Source organism: Camellia sinensis, chromosome 6 (genome assembly GCF_055761805.1).
Source record: "Camellia sinensis isolate YWXY chromosome 6, ASM5576180v1, whole genome shotgun sequence".
Taxonomy (NCBI): Eukaryota; Viridiplantae; Streptophyta; class Magnoliopsida; order Ericales; family Theaceae; genus Camellia; species Camellia sinensis.
This window is the reverse complement of record NC_138966.1, coordinates 137,749,662-137,770,828: the sequence shown is the minus strand read 5'-3', so window position 1 is coordinate 137,770,828 and position 21,167 is coordinate 137,749,662. Positions and strand designations below refer to the sequence as shown.

General features: G+C 35.6%; 1 protein-coding gene across 1 annotated transcript; it reads left to right on the top strand.

The window, feature by feature from the left end:
* The first annotated feature begins 9,075 nt into the window (after positions 1–9,075).
* On the top strand, positions 9,076–20,820 carry LOC114302048 (poly(ADP-ribose) glycohydrolase 1). Its single transcript, XM_028247006.2, has 11 exons — positions 9,076–9,536; positions 10,086–10,265; positions 10,987–11,090; positions 12,314–12,518; positions 12,643–12,747; positions 13,529–13,647; positions 14,822–14,965; positions 17,905–18,049; positions 19,463–19,663; positions 19,787–19,849; positions 20,412–20,820. Exons 1-11 carry the CDS (start codon positions 9,273–9,275, stop codon positions 20,583–20,585), a joined length of 1,704 nt encoding a protein of 567 aa, XP_028102807.2. The 5' UTR covers positions 9,076–9,272; the 3' UTR covers positions 20,586–20,820.
* The last annotated feature ends 347 nt before the right edge of the window (positions 20,821–21,167 follow it).

Sequence of the window (21,167 nt, the reverse complement as noted above, 5' to 3'; positions counted from 1 at the left end):
TAATTGTAAATATATATAATTTTATCTAAATATGTGAATTTTCTATACATGTAGGAATTGAGTGAATGTGATTTTTCTCTGATACTTTGATTTTTCTCTAGTTTCAGCCACTGTGTGGATTTTCTATGGTTGTGGCCACTGTGAGAATTCTCACTGGATTTTGGTCAGTGTGTGAATTTTCTCTGGATGTTGTCATTGTGTGAATTGTATCTGTAGGTGGTCACTAAGTGAATTTTCTCTGGATATTATGATTGTGTGAATTTTCTCTGTAGTTGGTCACTAAGTCAAGTTTCTCTGGATGTTGCCAATGTGTGAATTTTCTTTGGAGTTGGGCACTAAGTGAATTTTCTCTGGATGTTGGCAGTGTCAAATTTCTCTGGTTGTTTATTGTTCTAATTTTCTCTGCATGTGTATATCTAATATGCTTGTTCCTATTTGTTTTGTAGGTTTTTTTCCTGTAGCTTTTGATGTTGTTGATGCGAAGAATAAAGACAATTGGTGTTGGTTTCTTGAATATTTATGTGGAGTATTGGGATCAGAAAATGTGATAAGTTTCATATCAGATCGACATTGTGGTATTGTGAAGGGAATTGCTAGGTTTTTCCCTAACTACTTTCATGGATTTTGTCTTGAATATCTAAAGAGAAATTTGAGGGATAAGTTGTCGTGCTGAAACACAAATTTGGTTAAGGAGATGATTGTGTCCAAGTTTTCAGAATGTGCATATGCTCCAACAAAGGCATCATTTCATTTCAAGTTAAATGAATCAAAAAGTGAGGGAGGAGACATTGTGAGTGTTTTTTTGAGAAGTTTACCATATGAAAATTGAAGTGATGCATATTTTGCGGAGAAAAGTTATGGTGAGATGTATTCAAATGTTGCTGAGTCATTCAATTCATGGATACGAGAAGCTCGGCACTTGCCAATAACAAATTTGGCGGACATGATACGGTTGCAAATCATGAATATGAGGTCTGATAGGAGGCTGCTCTCTAGTAAATGGAATAAAGTTCTATGTCCTCGTATGGATAGTGTATTGGAGAAGTCTTTTTTGGATGGGAGGACATGGAATGTGAGTTTATCATCTGATAATGTCTTTGAAGTGCATTGTTTTCTTTCGGTTATGGTTGATCTTGGGTTGAGAACTTGTTCATGTCGAAAATGAGAAATAAATGGGTATCCATGTCAACATGCTGTTGCTGCAATTTTTAGAAGTGGAAAGAATTTGAATTCATTTGTTGAACTATTTTTTCATGCTGATATATATCGTCAAGCATACTCGTTTTCGATTGGCCCAGTTCCAACTGTTGAAAAACCTCTGTGCAGCATTGAAGATGCTATGATTTTACCTCCATTGAGCAAGAGACCAGCTGGGAGGCCGAAAAAGAACAAAATTGCTTCTACTGGAGAGTTTAAAAGGGTGATTAAATGTAGTCGTTGTGAGAGTATTGGTCACCATAATAAGAGGACATGCAAGGAACCTTTGTTAAATAATTGAGTATTATACATTTTATTGATTGAATAATACATTTGATGATTACTTTGTGACCTTTGTTTTGTGAAATGTATTTTTTAGACAGCGTATATAATAATATCAATCAAATTCATCTAGAGAAATTTTTTCAATATCAGTTAAAGTGTGTATTGTGTTTGTTGATATATACTATAGGCAGTGGGTTTGTAATACCCGTCAAATTCATCTAGAAAAATTTTCCTATGGCAGAGAAAATTCTCTGTGTATTGTGTTTTGAAGCTTCAAATTCATCCACATAAATTTGACAATGGCAGAGAAAAGTACTATGTGGATTGTGTTTTTTGAATTTGATAATTGTTTTATACTAACACAGTGCATTAGAGATTGCATGATCATATAGGCACCTTCTTTGGCACGATATGAGTTAAATTTCTCTGTGAATTTCTGGTAACTTCATATCAGTCATTTCAAGAAATGTGCACACCAGACAGAGCATACACAAAATTATTGCACTGAGTACAACCAAGAAACAAAATTAACCTCTTTTGAAATTTCTCTGAGTTGAGAATTTCTCTGGACTCACTTCAACTCAGAATTTTTTGTCAAAGCCAGAGAAATTTTCCTCACCAACCCAGAGAAATTCCTCCTCTCCAAATCACTCAACCCAGAGAAATTCACAACTCAGAAATTCCATTTTCTGTCACCATTCGAATCCGTCAATTTCATCCGGAGAAATTTTCCACTATCAGAGAAATTTTCCAGTGGCATTGTGTTTTAAAATTTGAAATTCATCCAGTGAAATTTTTCAGTGGCAGATAAAATTACTGTGCGCTTTGTTGAGTTTGATGATTGTTTTGTACCAACACAAAGCATTACAGATTACATGATCATATAGGCATCCCCTTGGGATGATACAAGTTAAATTTCTCTGTGAATTTCTGGTAATATCATACTAGAGAAATTTCTGCAGACAATTTTCTCTGTGTGGATCACAATAAAAAAAATAAAAATAAATAAAATTTACATTAGTCGAAATAAAAAAAAAATGAAATTTACATTAGTCAAGAAATGATATATACATATATGTCGAGCATCATCATTCCTTCAATGTATCAACAAAAAACTGAATGGTTAATACTGTATAGATATATACATATATGTGAGACAATTTTCTCTATGTGAATATGTACATTGTCTTCCTTTCACTAGTTTCACTATTAGATTTTTAGTTCTTCTTCTAGAGGTATTTCAATTGGTTCAGTCCATGACCGGCCAACTTCGGTCACAAATCTCTTTATGAGTTTTGCCCTCATCAACCTTATCTCTTGTATGGACAATTTAGAGCTGATAGGTTCATGCTTGCTATATTGTTTCATTATATAGCAGACAAAGAGGCCACAATCCAGACTGCATACAAATTATAGGTATGGTTAGTTTTAAGAAACATGCAAATCAGATTATCTTATTTATAGATGTATGAAACTTACGAATCACTTTCTTATTGTGGAGCATTGTTGAAATACTCAAAGTCATAACTTGTGTTTTGTGAGTTTATCAATTTGAAAGAGGGTTGTGATTGAGCCTCTCTTTCAAGGTAAGCTTTCAAAAAATTCTCCACATAATCTTGCTGCAAAAAAATAATTTTTAAATAACAGAGAAATTTACAGACAAATCAGTGGGATTCTATGAAAATTATCATCACATGAAGATTATGATGGATCAGAGAAATTTGCACTCGTTACCAATTGTTTTGCATCTTTGACATATTTGTCTTCTGCATCATCCCTCCTTGGCCTCAGTGAGTTGTAGAACCTCCATAAATTGTCTTGTTTGTCCAGGATAAGCAAGGTCTAGTGATTTCCATGTGTGGACTTCTCATTACCTCCAGTATTTATTGGGAAATGGAGGAACTTGTAGTTCCTTAATGCTGTTTCAATATGCTTGTCAAATAAGGACACTCTAAAAGCTTGATTTTCTGTCATCTTGATGAAATTCTATGGTCAGAGAAAATCAAAAAATGGTTATGTTATGAGAAAGTTGAAATGATAAGAATTTAAGAAATATACACAGAGAAATTTTAAATGCACACAACTAGCAAGAGAAAAATAGACTAGTGACATAACTGGCTTCAAGAAGTATCTTAAGAAGAGAAAGTAGTAAGTAAATTCCAGAGAAAATCAAATAAAATAGTAGTAACATACTAAGCTCATGGATGTGAAAAAAAAATGAGGTTGGTTGTTGTCTTTCTTTCATTTGGTCAGCCAAAAGGATCTCTCCATAGCCATCAATAACCTGAAAAATATGATTTATAATTGTAATATTGGTTTATAAAGACTGATGGAACATTGCAGAGAAATTTTGATGAAAGGGAAAGACTTACATTGTTGGCAATTTCTTTTTGCTTTATTAGGTTTCCAATGTCTTCGAAGGTAATGAGATTCAACTCACTTGTCCAAATTAAAGCCCTACAAGATGACAAAGAAGGAATTTAATTGTTGTTAATGCAATATAAGCTTGTAATTTGTTGTTTGTTATCTTCTATTTTATTTGTTGTACTTACTCAAGTCCAGACACATTTGATATGTGCTGCAAAATGTCTTTTACATGATCTTTTATCAATCTTGAAATCGGTAGAGTTTGTGGAAAGACCCAAGATTTTTTGATGTTTGTAAGTTGAGGCAAGACGTACGCATCAGCATCAAGCACTTCTTTGTCCTTCGTGCTTTGCTTAGCTTGTTTTGAAGCTCTAGTCACTTTCGCAACTTTGGGATATTGAAATTCTGGATCGTGCTACTTTTCCTTCCTTTCTTTTGCCTTTAAATTTTTTATCATTGACGTCGGATCTTTTTTGACTATAGATAGTGAAAATATTAGTAAAAGTGAAATTTCTCTGGAGTAACAGATGATATTTCAATATGTAAATTTATTTGATTCAATATTTTCCAGTTACCATAGGCTTTTGTCTTTTGTTTCGGTTGTTCTTTGTGTGCCATTTGTTCTTGTTGGGTTGTTGGTTGTTGTTCACTTGCATTCCAACTACACATAGTGAAAATCAAACAAGCCCCAAAAATCGAATAAGAAAATAGACAGAGAAAATGAAATGAGCAGTAGAAATCAATAGAAATAAGCGGCAGAAACTAATGTGTTCAGAGAAATATAACTTCCAGAGAAAATTACCAATGACAGAAAATTATAATAAATAAAAATTTCTCTGAGTTATGTTGACACAAGGACATAACTTTTTGTGGCTCAAGATTTTCGCTGACCTTGTGGTTGAAGTTGTGTTAGTGTTCGGTATGGTTGTGTTGCTAGTTGGACGGATAGTTCTTGAACTTGTTCATGCAATTTAGCATTTTCAGTTTCAAGCTCCGAATTTGAATTCCTCAACTGTTGAATTGTTTTTGTGTCGTCTTCTTTTTCAATCTCCAACATCCTTAGTTTCATTTGGATTGTGCTGTCTTTTTCTTGAAGTTCTAAGTTAAGTGATGTCAGGGTTCTTATTGCAATATCCTTTTCAGCAAGTAATTCAACCCAATTTCTCTCTTCTTCTTTTTTAGATTGAGAAAGTGCCTTCAGTCTTTGACGTAGATCAGCAATTTGGGCATCTTTTGATTCCTCAGATTCTTGAGGCTGATGCATTGTTGAGCCACAAATGCTATCATGTTGTTGGTCCATTGGCTCATTACATTCTTCTTCATCACTTTCCTCCTTGTTTTCTTCTTGCTGTTCATCTTCTTCTTGATCTTTTTCTTCACTGTCTTCTTCTTTCTGTTCATTTTGTTCTTTGCCTTCTGCTTCTATTTCTTCACTTTCTTCTCTGGCTTCTTCTTCTCCACTGCTTGCTTGATCTTCTTGTCCATTGCTGGCTTCGTATTCTTCTATGTTGCCTTCTGCTTCTTCATTTCCTCCTTCTTCAGATGGATCTTGTAATGTCTCCTTGAATTTGACAATTGCCTTTTTTGATTCTTTCTTCGTCTTTTTACCAAGACAGAACTCCTCTGATGGGTTTTTGACTAGCTGCCTGTTATCTATCTGTAACAGGAGACTCTTTTATTAGAAAAATGTCACAAAATTCACTGAGAGAAAAAATTCAAATAAAAAAAATAAAATTCATCTAAATGATACTAATGGGAAACAAACATCAGAGAAAATTGTATGGGCCAGAGAAAATTAGAGACAATGAGTTAATTTTATAAGGCAGAGAAAATTATGAAACAAGCAACATAATTTAGATATCAGAGAAAATCAATCAAGGCATATAAGTTAATGTTTGACTATAATTGTGTCAAAGAAATTTGAATTCCAGAGAAAATTCATTAGAATAACAGAAATAAACAGTGTTTATCAAAGATGCAAGGCACATAAGTTATGGGCCAGAGAAAATTACACACAAGGAGAAACAATTTTATGGGCCAGAGAAAATTATGAAACAACCAACATAATTCAGATATTAGAGAAAATCAATAAGAGCATATAAGTTAATGTGTTACAATTGTGGTTAGAGAAATTTGGATTGTCGAGAAAATTGATTACAATGGCAGAAAAAAACCAGTTGGTACCAAAGAAGAAAACATAAATTGATAGTTTAGAGAAAATTGATCTTAATCAATCAATGCACAAGGAGGGAAACAAAGCAATGGTCAGAGAAATTTTAGAATTTCACTGAGATTTCAATAGCGATAGGAATCTAACCTGTCGAGGTGCAAGAGAGTGGACTGGTGTCTTCTGCAGCTGTTTTGTCAAGGTTTGCAGGTTCCACTTGTCACATCTTGGGAAGTCAGTTGTGTTACTGTCTTCCGAGTCAATGATAGTTGCATGTTCACATAGCCAATACTATGATGAAAATTAAAGTAAATAAAATTTTCTAAATGTACAAATTTGTAAGTATGATAACTGCAAATTTGAATGGATATTATACTTACCAACAATGCAATGACACACCCCGTAACTTTTTCTGGAGTTTTATGCAATGCCATGATAGAATCAATCAATGTTGATGTGATTGCTTCTGGCCAATCATACTGCTTCATTGATTCAAGAGGTTCCACATACTTTATAAAAACCCATCCTATTGAATTCCCACTTGTTGCAAAAAATAGGGTGAGACACAAGTACAATGTAACAATGATTGCTACATCTTTGAAGTCAGTTGGTTGCTTGCCTTTCATTGCTTTGACCAAGGCATTTTTAAGAACAGGACCAGTGAGCCTTGTGTTCATTTGGAATCTTCTCCTTAGGAATGCAGATTTTGGCTTTTTAGAGTATCTTAATGACATGGCTCCTTTACCTCCTTCCAAACCAAAAATCAAGGTCATGTCATTTGTTGTAAAGGTCAGGTTCTTCTTACCAACTGTGAATGCTTTTGTTTTTTCATTGTAACATTGGATTTTGGCAACTACATCATCATCAGATTTCCTAAATTTCTTTGGATCCATCCTTCTAGTGGTTTGAGTTTGTATCAAATACCAGAATGGGGTCTTTTGAAGCTCTACAAGTTGTTTTGAATTGAATTTACGTGTTTGAAAAAAGGAGACAACAGATGAGAGGTTGGATTGGAATTGAATGCTGTAGTGAGCTCTCTTTTTGTGGAGTTTAACAGGGTTTTTCCCCCTTGAGCTTGAGTCTTTTGAAGTTGGGGTACTCATCTGGATGCTAGTTGTTTCATCACCTTGGACTTGTGTGTTTTGGCGAGGAGTTTGTTGTGTTTTGCTGCTGGTTTTTGATCTTAGATCATAAGAAGACTGAGAGAGTTGTTCTTTCTTGCTTGGTGTTTCTAGTGTTTTGCTGCTGGTTTTTTATCTTAGCCCATAAGAAGACTGAGAGAGTTTCCGTTTTTTGCTTGGTGTTTCCGGTGTTTCGCTGCTTTTACGTTTTGTCATTTCTAGACAATGATTAAAACATAAAGATGTCAACATTAAATCCCAGAGAAAATTGGACATGTCAGAGAAAATTACAGATAAGGAAGAAAATTACAGATAAGAGAAAATTAGATATGTCAGAGAAAATTATAGATAAGGAAAAATTACAAAAAATTGGACGTGCCAGAGAAAATTGGACATTAAAAATTAAATGTCAGAAAATCAACAAAGCATCATAAACATGGGAGAGAAATTTTCAATAGTTGTTAAAATTACATATAGAAGTAAACACACCAGAGAAAATGAATGACAGAGAAAAGTAAACATGGCAAGCCAAAGAAAATTTCCATTCCACAATTAGCAAGATAAAATAAACAAAGTAATATAAACATGCCACTGAAAATTACACCACATTGAAACCAAGAATTGAACAAAATAAACATACCAGAGAAAAATACACATTCCGGAGAAAATTACACATTCTTGAGGAAATTTCCATTCCAGAGAAATTTACATACACAACCAGAGAAAATTAACCATGATAGAGACACACAAGGGATGAAAGTAATGTGATGTGGTCAGAGAAAATTATAAATACCAGAGAAACTTAGACAGGCAAGAGAGTAATAGACATTCCAGAGAAAAATACATATTCCAGATAAATTTACAAAGCAGAGAAATTCATAGACAAAATCACAGAAACATGTTCAAGAATAAGATCAAAATATAGAGAAATAACTTTTTCTCAAAATCAGAGAAAATTCAAAGAAGAAACATTCATTCCAGTACATAATATTAAAATGCTAGAGAAAATTAAACATGATAGAGACACACAAGGGAGGAAAGTGATGTGATCTGATCTGAGAAAATTATAAATACCAGATAAACTTAGACAGAGACAAGGGAGTAATAGACATTCCAGAGAAATATAGACATTCCAATTAAAAATACATATTACAGAGAAATTTACAGAGCAGGGAAATTTATAAACAAAATTACAGAAACATGTTCAAGAATAAGATAAAAACACAAAAAATTACTTTATTCAAAATAAACATGCCAGAGAAAATTGAAAGAAGAAACATACATCAAGCAAAAATCAGAGAAATTCAAATGCCAGAGAAATTTACAGATAAAATCACACAAACATGTTCAAGAATAAGTTCAAAACACACAGAAATAACTTTTTCCAAATTCAGGTGGCTTTTTATTACGAAATTGAAACCCTAATTTATGGAAGGTTAATATAAAATGCTATTAACTGTGTTTCCAAAGAAAATCTAGTTGTATTGTAGAAAAACTCACCAGAGTTAGGATGAAACTTGAATGACGAGCTGATATGGCCTGAGATGAAGATGCGACGTGACGAAGATGGACTGAGATGATGATGAGCAGTGAAAACGAAGCTCTAACGAAGGTTAGAGAAATTTGTGAGGAACGAATGTGAATGATTTTTGCAGAAGATAACGAAGCTCTAATGTCGATGGTGAAGATGATGTTGAAGCCCTAATTCTGTTGTTCTCCTGTTCGTGAAGATGCTAGATGCTTGGAATGAAACTTAGACGTCGGAATTAGTTTCGTTTCTGTGTTAATTTTGGCAAGGATATTTTGATCCACAAAATAATTAAAAACGCGCGCCAAATTATTCAGGAACCTAATGCATCACTATTTTTTTTAGTATCATTTATCATCTAAATTATTATTATTAGGAGTCTTAAAAAAAATTCTCCAAAATAAAATAGCAACCTCACAAACACGGACGATAAAATAAAGAAAAATACATAAGAATTAAACACAACCCGCGTCATACAGCCTTAAGCCACCGTCCTCAGTCCCCTCTCGATAGTTGAATTCAATCCGCCGTGAAACCAAAGGCAGCCTGCTACTAGTCCAGCCAAACAGTTCCGTTCGGTTCAATTCTGCGAGCGAAGCTCTTCGGAATGGAAGATCGGGAAGATTTGAGGTCGATACTACCGTATTTGCCGGTGGTTCTCCGATCGTCGACATTTTTCTGGCCCTCGCAAGTTGTGGAACCTCTCAAAACTCTGTCAAGAGGTCCCCAACACAGCAGAGTCGACACCGGTGGGGTTTTCTTCATCACCATTTCTGATCTCAGGCACTCCCTCTCCCTCTCTCACTCCTCCTCCTCCTCCGAACGCCTTGCCTCCACCGCCGCCGATGGCTACGCCCTCTTCTTTGACGACGTAACTAATTATCTTCTCCTTCTCTTCCTTTTTTTTTTTTTTTTTTCATTCGATTTTCTGTTTGTTTCCGCAGAAAACAATGAAAAATAAATTTCACTCGTGTTTTTCAATATTTAGTAGTAAAATGTTTTTCAATTTTAATTTTTTTTTTTCTTTCTTTCTTTCTTTCTTTTCGCCCCAAATATGCTTATTTTGAGTTGATCTTGGAAAATGTTTACTATTATTGACTATGAAAAATATTTTCGGTTAGACTTTCATTTTATGCTGTACCAAATGCAAGAAAATGTTTTAAGAGGCTTTTACAATTCAGCTAGGAAGGAACAAAAAAAAATTAGCAAAACGTGGGAGGTGCAACTGACAACCCTTCCATGTTTGTGTAAATATATATGTATATATATATATTTGGGCCTGTTGCACTAAACTATAAATTCCCCCAATATTTTATGCCCCAACAAATAGAGCACTAGTTTTCTATCATTTTACTTTGTATCTAAAATTTAAACAATTGATGTTTCGTATCATTTTACTTTGTGTACAAAATTTAAACAGTTGATGTCCCGTGCTGAGGCGGCGAAATGGTTTGGAGAGGTAGTCCCAGCAATGGCGAATTTGCTATTGCGGTTGCCGTCTCTGTTGGAATCTCATTATGAAAATGCAGATGGTAATGGCGGAAGAACTGGTCTTCGTATCTTAGAGTCACAAGAACAAGGGATAGTTTTCCTCTGCCAGGTATATGCTTATTTGGTATTCAATTATCAGATTGAAGCCTTTGATTACATGCATACATCGCTGCCCATCATTGTTTTATTTCATTTCTGGTAATTATATCACTTAACTAGATATTCTGTATGGTTGATTACTTCTAAATTCTTGAAATATAAAATTTCGAAAAACAAAAACAAACAACTTTGGCAAACCATAATATGCCCAGAAAGAATCCTTATTTAGCCTGCTCAGTAGCAAAGCTTGGTACTTGTTACTAACTAAGATCTAATAATTGTATAGGGTATATTTTTTTTGGATAAGTAAGAAATATTATAACCAAAAGAAAAAGATATACAATGAAGTTCAACACATCTTTGTAGGGAGCACAAAATAAACAGAACCAAACTACTCCCACCAAAGGACACAAAACTAGGCCTACAGAAGATATAAAACAACTTTCACAACAAAGAGGATTCAAAATTTCCCTCTAACACTTTTCAGGTTATGAAGTTTCTTTTTGAGTTTTCTTCTATTTTCCTCCTTAGTGATCTCCACATTACTAGGGTCACTTGGAGATGGACTCCCTCTATGATTTAGAATATTCATTTGGCACAACAACTCTCCACTCAATTAGGGTATACATCTAATCCTAGAGAAATAATAATTTTTCACTTCTGCGTTTCTATTTGTCCTTTTATTTTAGATGGCCTTATTTTTTGTATTTTACAATGTCTGTTGTTTTCAGGAATTGATCGGTGCTCTTCTTGCATGCTCCTTCTTTTGTTTGTTTCCAATCAGTAATAGAGGTGCCAAAGATCTTCCAATGATCAACTTTGATCATTTGTTTGCGTATGTAACTGACTGTTGGCTTCTTTGTTTTTATGTTATTTTTCAAATGTCTTGTGTATGTAGGATAAAAATAATGAGTTTGAGACAAGTATGACAATAACTTTGTATATTCTACATGCTTTCCTTTGCTTGATTTGTCAAAATAGTATCTTATAAGAAAACAGATGTTTTCTACGGGTCATAATTATGTGATATCATTAACTAGTGTTGGATTTGAGAAGTCGAGAAAGTTACTTTCTGTGGACAATATATTTGTAAAGGCTTCTCTCTCAGTTTTAGAGGGGATGGGGATGGGGTGGGGGGATTCAACAAGACAACTAAAGGACTTAAGCTAATGACATTAAGGTTGAACAAGTAACCAAACACATCACTAGGCCACTAAGGACAGTGACAATGTAAAAGAAAAAGAAGCTTGTTCACTCAAGTTGAGTTCCTCAAAGCCAATTCTGTGGGTATTGACCCCCCAAAGTGTCTATATTTAACTGTTAGTTGCCTTTAATGGAAAGTACTACATTTAAGTGAGGATTTTGCTTTTGATTGTGGCTCCTTGTTGTGCTAAAGGTATTACAATGCCAAATGTCAAAAGTGAAGATTATAGCCAGAACAGAAGGTGCTCAAGAGCTTAAAGCACATAATTGCAAAAGGATTGAAAAAAAGAAAATCTAGGGAACACCTTTGGGCACCACCTGTAGCCATTGACAACCACCTTTGGCCACTACCTCCCACCAGCAACCAGCTTCCGCTACCTCGTCTCACTTGTTTTCACAAGAAGTTTTTGGAACACGTGTTTGTACAAAACATATTTTTGTTGTCATTATTACAAAAAATAAACAAAACCTGTTTAATGATTTTATAAACAAAAAAAGTGAGGGAGCATGATAGATTGACCTTTCAAGGAGTAGAGCAGTCTCTATATAGGCTTAAGTGTTGTTTTTGGCTATTTTGTATAGTTTGATAGGGAAGAAGGCAATACTTATTTTTTGAAGAAAAAAAAAAAAAAAGAGAGTAGGTGTTCGCAATATTGTTAAATGATGATGTTTTACCTGAATGTTTAAAATTTTATTAAGAACATGCATTGTTCATCTATATAAACTAAGAAAGGTGCAGTATTTATTTGGCTTTGTTGATTCATGTATGAGTTTTGTGCTATCATACATGAATTGATCAATTTCTTTCTTCTCATATCAGGAAAATAGGTTCATTTCATATTCATGTGTCTGCAGGGGTCTCTATGACAGTTATAATGAAATGCAAGAGAATAAAATAAACTGCATCACACACTATTTTGAGAGGATATGCTCTTGTATGCCTGTGGGTGTTGTCTCCTTTGAGCGTAAAGTACTTCCTTTGGAAAATAGCTTTCCTTGTGTTTCTTATCCAAAGGCTGATTTTTGGAGCACATCTTCTATTCCTCTTTGTCGTTTCAAGGTAACAAAGGAACATATATACTTGTTTAATTTGTGTGTACATTTTTTTTTTTTTGGTTCAGTAACCCAACTTTCAATGGTTTACTCCAAGGATATGATGATTTTCATCTTTGTTGTTGTTGTAGGTTTACAGGTCTGGCCTGATAGAAGATCAATCTTCTGAAGCTCTTGAAGTGGATTTTGCTAACAAGTATCTTGGAGGTGGTGCTCTTCACAGGGGTTGTGTACAGGTTTGCTTTCATGGAAAAGATGGACCCTTATTCTGATTATCAAATTATTTGGTAAATTAGAATTGTTCTTGACTTGTATTACTAGCCTTGTTTTATTCTCCTGCACATGTTCATGAAACCAGATTTAATTCAATTCCACTTACCAATGAAATAGCACTGATTGATTCCAGAGTTAAGAAAAATTTATCACTCAATTAGCTCAACTCAACAGGCCCCAATCCAATCACATAAAGGTTGGTAACATTTCCAGTTGCAGCTATGAAGGCCATGGGAGTTTCATGCCGCTAAGGTCCAACCAATTTTTGAAAGGGGAATATCCAGAAATTTCTTAGGTGGCGTTAGGTTGAGGACTAAGAAAGGTTTCATAAAAAGTTAAAAGAGCAGCAAATAAAAGCTTTAAACCCTCAAAATACTAATTGAGTCAAAATTCTTTCTTGGTCCTTACTCAGGCATTGTTGATCCCCTTAGTTTAATTGTGTTTCTGACTTATCCTCAACGTTGTGATTGGTTCATGGATTTGGGTAGGGATTTGGAAATGGAAAGGGAAAGGGAAAGGGAAAGGTAGGTGAAATGTGAATGAAATATAATTACATTTCACCTACATTTCACACACTTTTCCCCTTTTCCGTTCCAAATCTATGAACCAAACACAGCCTAAGTGTCTGTGTCTTCTTTTTCTTTTTCATTCTTCAAACTTTTTACAATCGCTTTGACCATTATCTTTGAAAGCTTTTTCAAAATTGGACTATTGATATTTGAGTGTCATAATTATCTTGTGTAGGAAGAGATCCGTTTCATGATCAATCCAGAATTAATTGCTGGCATGCTTTTCTTGCCTTCCATGGCAGACAATGAGGCTATAGAAATTATAGGTGCAGAAAGGTTTTCAAATTATACAGGGTGAGTACAACTCACTAGATTATGATTGAGAACATTTACTAATGGCTGTCTAAACATTACCATTTGCTACATTGTTATCAATGGCACCTCAAATGTATCCATTATGTCTATGATTCAGATTGATGCAGCATTTGTAGTCGATAACGAGTAGTGGCTTTTCTTTCTTCTATTAATTGCAATTGATGCGAACATTTGTTGCTGGAGTGTCTTCGGGCATGTTTGTCTATTGAGTAAAGAAATACCACCAATTTGAACCCTAGCTGGACTATCCTTCTCACCATCAATTTGTTATAAATTGAGGTTCCACTTACTGATAGCTTAGACAACTACCTTGCAAATATTGTACTAGTGGCAACTTGGTGAGTCCAGACAAGACACTACCAAATTGGTGTTATAGAAGAAAACAGTCAACCACCTTCTCTTGGCGGATTATGGTCAGGTCTTCTTCACTCCCTTCTTATCTGGGGATTGAGAAACATTTTTCCTCGGAAAAGTATTTGGAAGTCAAGGGTTCCATCGAAAGTAGCTTTCTTCGTGTGGACAACAACTCATGTTTTTTTTACCATTGATAACCTGGGGAGGAGGGATCTTTTCCCCTTCCTAATTGGTGTTGCATGTTCCACAAAGATGATTAATCAGTGGATCACTTGCTTTTTCATTGCAAGGTGGTGACAAAAATTTGGAAAGTTTTCCATTTTTCATGTTGTCTGAGCCATACCAGCCTCAATTTGTTTGCTCCTTTAGTTTTGGGCATGTGGGTGCTCTTCCAGGAAAGTCTTAAAAGCTTGGAAGATGGTACCCATCTGTTAGATGTTTGAGTGCGTGACGCAAATGGAATAAGCATACTTTTGAGAAGTTAGAGTCGTCATTATGTATTATATAGTTGTCTGGAATCCACTGATTTTTTGTGAATCATCAGTTGCTCTTGTAGATTTTTTGGGAGAGATCTCTTTTGGTGAGACGTAGTTTGATTGAATAAAACTAATGCAGAGAGATTACGTCATTTCTGGCATGTTTTGAATATATTTTACTTAAATCAAATAAGAGATAATAATAATGGGAATAATTTTCAAGTTTGTCTACAATTCAATTCATGAATTCTTTGACTCTCTCTCCAAATGTCTAGTAATCTTTTATTCCAATGGCTCTCAACTAATCCATCAAAGTGGTACAGGTATGCTTCTTCATTCCGTTTTTCTGGTGACAATGTTGATAAGAGGGATTTAGATTTAATGGGAAGACGTAAGACGAGAATCGTTGCGATTGATGCACTATGCAGCCCAGGAAAGAGACAATTTGGACAAGAATGCCTTCTCCGGTATGTAAAATTTTGGGCTATGTTATTTTTTGCTGTTATTTATGTATTTATGTACGTGTATTTTTGTATACATGCATTTGTGTACATACTGGAGCCAAATTCATTATTCAATAGTGGTATTTCTAGTACACTATGTATAGAAAGGGTTCATTGTTGATGTCGGTCCTGCACATTTTGAGTGTTTGGAGTAGTTGATTGTATCTTCTCTTTTAGCTAGTATTGTAAGGCAACACCTTATCCCAAACCTCTAATTTAACCATTGCAACCCATGGGTTAGATTATCTTTCAACGATATAGGTGTAATAAATAAGAATTGACTGGAAATAATAAGTTTTAAGGTAAGCAGTCTGAGATTGAATGATTTACATTTAATTCTCATTAACAGGAATGGACTAGTAATCAAGATTCAAGTGTTTGGTTTCATTTTTGAGAGAGGCTTCTCCCCAGTCATCTAAATGACTAGATCATCTAGTTCAGGTCCGTGGGCCTATCACAACTCCCATTTGATGATCCAATCAGTTTATTGTTTAGGTCTATGTGTGTAGATGACATCATGTTGTCACAATTATTGAATCAATTTGATTCTCTTCATGAATGATATAAGTAGAGGCCTACAACTAGAACAAATCGGATCATTATAATGGGGCCTGTGGTGGGCCCATGAGCCCGGATTGGACTGGTCTAGACATGCCCAACCCTTTGATTTTTAGTTTTAAATTTTCATTATTTTTATGGTTGAAGAGACCTGCCAATGGAATTAGCTCATGGTGAATGAAAACTTGAGTCGAGTGCACGATGGAGTGGGGTAATTGACTTTTACCTACCTTACTGATGCAAAATTTTTCTAGGATGTAGTTGACTTATATAATAGTGTGGCTGAAATAAGCATATGTAGAGATGGATGATTGTAGGCCAAAACGAGAACAAATTAGAGATTGACACATACATGAAACAGTAGAGGTGCCAAATAAGAAACAAATGAGAGAAGTTATATTAAACATTGGGGTTGTTTGGATGTGTTATATAAGTGCATTTTTTGACTTTTTGACTAAAAAAATAGAGAAAAAAAAGATGTATGTTTGGGATAACTTTTTGAATTTTTATAAAAAATTGTGAAATAAAATATTATAAATGCACAGTATACTGACCAAATTATTGATTTTTGGGGTGTGCATGAATTTTTTTTTTTTAATGGGAACTTGTGGCTTGGGATGTGTCTCGTCTTCTCAATTTTCTAAATATATGTACAAAATACATTGACTAAACCTGTCGGATATTAAAAATAAATAAATAAAAAAATAGCTTCCCCCACACGCTTATAGTATGGACTTTTTAACATTTTTAGTAATTTTTGGCTTTTTAGCTTTTATAGTTGTAAGAGGAGTTAACTTGAGCCCACTAATTAATTGGGTCCAATCGAAGCCTAATCGGAAAGCCCAAAAATAGGTGAGCTTGGACAAATTATTGCCAAATAGGCCAAGTGAATTCTATTGAACGAGCCCACAAGAAAGCCAACAAATTGGGCTCTAAAGAGAGTCTAACAAGCCCATCTGAGGAGGCTTAGATCAAACAGGCGTCCGAGGAGGTTAACCGTTGTTTTCAGAAGAGATGAAACCCTCGGAGGAGATCCATTCTCCGAGGTATTGGCTTAGTCTTGAAAGGGTTCGGAACCACGAACCTAGAGACTTATTTGAGCTCAGACTCGAAAGGGTTCGGATCCACGAACCTAGAGATCTGAAGCGCTTGGCTTCGAACGGATTTGGACGCAATCTAGAAGCCACTCCATTAATGAGTCCCATAACACTTGCGGGTTTAGAGCTTTCCGGGATTTACGCACCAGAACTATGGGCGTAATGGAGTCCGAACAAAGGACCCGATCTCGAGGACGGTGAGTGGAGATAAATTCACTTTTTGGTTAAACCAGCTTATACCTGGGTTGAAGTGGCACGATCTAGGGGGTCCCTGAGACTCGGCAATATTTGCGGTAGGGTGTTCTCTTGAACTACCCTTGACCCTTCTGCTGTAGGGCGTCCTCTGGGACTATCCCTGACCCTTTGGGATGATTGGGGATCATTGGTTAGGTGTGGCTAAGAAGAAGGGTTCGCCGAGAGGTTGATCTCCTCTTTGGGGTTTTCTTCATCCTTGGAGAAGTCAACTCCTCAGACAAGGTGGTTAAAGAGAATATTTCCCATGTGCCTTACACATGGGCTCCATCCTACATCATGAGGTGTCTATAAATAGCACCCACCCATAGCTTTACAGGGGATGGATTTTGAAGAGACATTTTTTGGGAAAAAACTAATTTCCCTTCTCCATTATCTACCTTGAGAGTAAAAGTGGGAGATCCATGGGAGAGCCTTGCCATTATTCTCTCTCTAACTACTTTGCATTCTTCTTCACCCAATCTTTTATCTCCATTATCTCTTTGCTATTGTGTTCTTAGTTGTGACTGTTGAAGAATCTAAGCCTCTCATCATTTCTAGAGAATTCGAGTCTTCTTCAAAGATCTTCGAATTTTCCCACAACATTCTTGAACCCTCTCATACAATAGTAGGTCCCAAACAAGTACTGAATTTAATTCGTGATGAACTCAGATTTGAATAATGGGTTGTGTTTTCAAGTGGATGACCATAAGTCTAGTTTAATAGCAATGGATTTGTTTCTGACTAGATCAGTCCTGATTTTCCCCATCTAATTGTGTGAAGGATCATTAAAACCATTCAAAATTGAATTCTTTTGTGAGTGGTGAAATAGGATACATGTAGTTAAATAACCAGGATAAGTTTTTCTTGACTTGTTTCTTTACCATCTAAATGGTTTGGTTGTTTGTATTTAGATCGTCTGTGCAATTGGATTGCATTAAAGGCATTTGCATAGCTTATTATTTTGTGTAGGTATTGATCAGTAACTGTGTCACTCCAAGTTGCTCGTTTAAACAGGGAGATTAACAAGGCGTTCTGTGGCTTTTTCGATCAATCTAAATGTCAGCAGTATCAGAGACTGTTTCAAGATGATAAACTTTGCAGAGATCAGATTGATCAAGATGTTAAAGGCCTCATAGGCATATACAGGGATTCTCATTTGGTATTGTTCTTTCTCTCAAGTTCAATTTGAATAAAATAATATTGGGAAAAATTCAAAAAACCCCACTGTTTGACCCTTGTGACAAAATAAACCCCAAGTTTTAAATCATGAACTTTTAAAATGATACCAATTCCAATCATCCATCAATATTTGTTAACTAAAACAAACGATGAAGGGATAAATTTGCCATTACGGTCCACCACCTCGCCGGCTCCCTGCCGCCACAACTCCTCCCTCCATCATCTCCCACAATTGCCACCAACACACCCACTATCCCCTTCCCCCGCAACTGCTGGAGAGAGAAAGAGAATGGTGATGGCCCCACCCTATCTCCCCCGGCCACCGACACCCCCACCCCCACCCTCCCCTTTCCCTGCAGCTGTTGAAAGAGAAAAATACAGAGTTGAGAGAGAATAATAGGAAAAATAAATGAAAACCAATTTGGGAACCCTCAATTTGGGGCCTCGGTAGCATTTTATCTCACTGTAAATACTGATGCATTCTACCAAAGTACCCAATAATGAAAATTTTGGCTCAAATATGCAATCGATATAAGAATCGTGGATACAATAGACCGCATCATATCAATCTTTCAAAAGAGTACTACTAGAAAGACAAGGCAAATAAGGAATTAGCCTTCCCTTGCACTGATGTAAAAAGAATCATGAATGAAAGAATCACAGCCCTCCTACTACCAACTCCTATTATTACTAATAGAAGAAAAAGGAGAAAAAGAGATCACCCTCTTTACTTAGACAAGACAACTGCATTGATCACTGTTTGAGCATTTCTGTATAACTCCAATTTCTTTGCAAGGTTAATACACCATTGCATTATTGCTGGATCCTCATCCAATGAACCCCACTGTTTAGCCTACAAAACAATTTGGAAAGATAAATAAGCACCAGCCACCCCGGTCCTCCCCTTCCCCTGCGATACCCCCTTCCCTCCCCTTCCCCAGCATTGGCCGACCCCCCTCCCTCCTGTAATAGATGAGCCCCTTCCCCTTTTCCCGAAATCTGGAACCATCTTCTATTAAAAAGAATAAAGATAAAAAGAGGAGAGGGACATAGATCAAATTGACAAAAAAATATCCAATAAGAATTATGTATATTGACAAAATTGTCCCTCTTCCGTTAAGACTACTTAATGAATATTGACAGATGGTTGGAATTGGTATCATTTTAAAGTTCAGACTTTAAATTAATAAAATTAAAATGCATTAGTTTAATTTGTCACAAAGGTCAAACCCTATAGAATATTTGCATCACTTGATGTTTTTGCCTTGACAAAGTCTGTGCTGATGAACTTTAACTGTCACTTCTTCATTGAGCTTGGATTTTCATAAATTTTGGATTTTTTAATATTTTATGTGTCAAGTTGCTTGCTTGATTGTTTTGTACTTTCCCATAGTTGCGCGAAGCACCATCAACTTCATCTGAATCAAATCAAGGAATGTTTGGGGACAAACCGATAAGGACTTCTGAACAAAACTATAGTCAGCATGCGGTTCATGAAGATAAAATAGGCATTGTGACGGGGAATTGGGGCTGCGGTGTTTTTGGGGGAGACCTGGAACTTAAGGCCACAATTCAATGGCTTGCTGCTTCTCAGGTGATTTTCTCTGCTGGCCTCCCTTTTTTTCTTTTTTTTTTTTTTTTTGCTGTGGACCTTCTATTAATTTGGCACCTCAATTACTGCTCATTGTAACCAACAAAGTGTGCTGAAAATTTTCAGGCATTAAGGCCTTTTATCTCTTATTATGCATTTAGTGTGGAGGCATTAGAGACTCTTGACCAGGTACTTCTTTCTGTCTGAAGCTTTTAAACTTTGAACTTCCTAATCATTTCTGATTAACCCAGTACTACCAATTTATATTTGTTCCATGTTCAGTGGGGACAAAAAAAATAGTTCATGCTATAAAAGTCCTTTCTAACTTTAAAATTATGGATGGACCCAGTTAAGTCAGTATTTGCCAAATTGCCACCAACAGTGTACCACACTCGTCATTTTGATGCATATTAGTGGTGGTAATTGTGAGTTACTAGAAAGTAAAATCTAGCCCGCTAAAAAGATAGGTGGTTTTAGCATTTAATTTGCACTATGCTGGCTTTATATCCATTTCAGCACCTGTTGCCCCTAAGGGTCAAAATTATTATTTTACCCCTAAGAGTCCAAATTACAAATTTACTGTTATCTACAATTTACCAAATCACCACTTACCCTACTCCTTCAGAGCATTAAGCCAAAAGACGTGGCTTGCGAGCCTTACGAAATATTTAACTAAACTTTTGTTTTTTTGAAATGCTTATTTTGCTTCTCTCACTAGCAGCTGACCTGTTTGATTGACATTGTGGGGCAGGTTACTCAATGGATTCGGTCCCATGAGTGGACAGTCGGAGAACTATGGAATATGTTGGTAGATTACTCATCTCAGAGATTGAAAGGAGAAACTAACCTCGGCTTTTTCCGTTGGCTCCTTCCATCACTCTCCACGTGTGATGCAGTGATGTTGGATGTTCCTCAAACTCCGTAAAAAAAAATTCTCCTGTATCTCAATCATTATATATTGCCTCTTTTCTTTGGGTTCACTTTGTCAGCATAGTTTGTATTTGTTTCTTTTTACATGAGCACTCACTTAGATGTTCTATTTCCAAGTATGTATCTGTGATGTTAGGAGATTAACAATTGTGAACACTTGCCTACATTTCTGTGCAGCTGAGCCAAATGGATTCAAATGGAGATTGTTAAAAAAAAAAACTTTACTCTTATTTGATCTCCTTCTTTCTTTCTTTCTATCTATGATTGCACATATTCATAAAAAGAAGAGATGAACATATTTACTTCATATATGCCAGCACCCTTTTGGTTTCACTTCCTGTGTTGCTGATGATATTCATTAGATCAGGCCTGGGGAAATATTTGCAGTTCAGTAGTTTACCTGTTTTCCTTTTTCACGAATTTGTTACCACTTCTTGCCCTTTAGGGCTTAGTGCACTGACAAGATTTAAGTTTCAGCAGATAGAAATGTTTGGCTTGGTGTCATAGGAATACTATAAGAATTTGAATGGCTGATATGAGCAGTTGAATAGACTGGAGTTGGCCATCTCAACCTTAG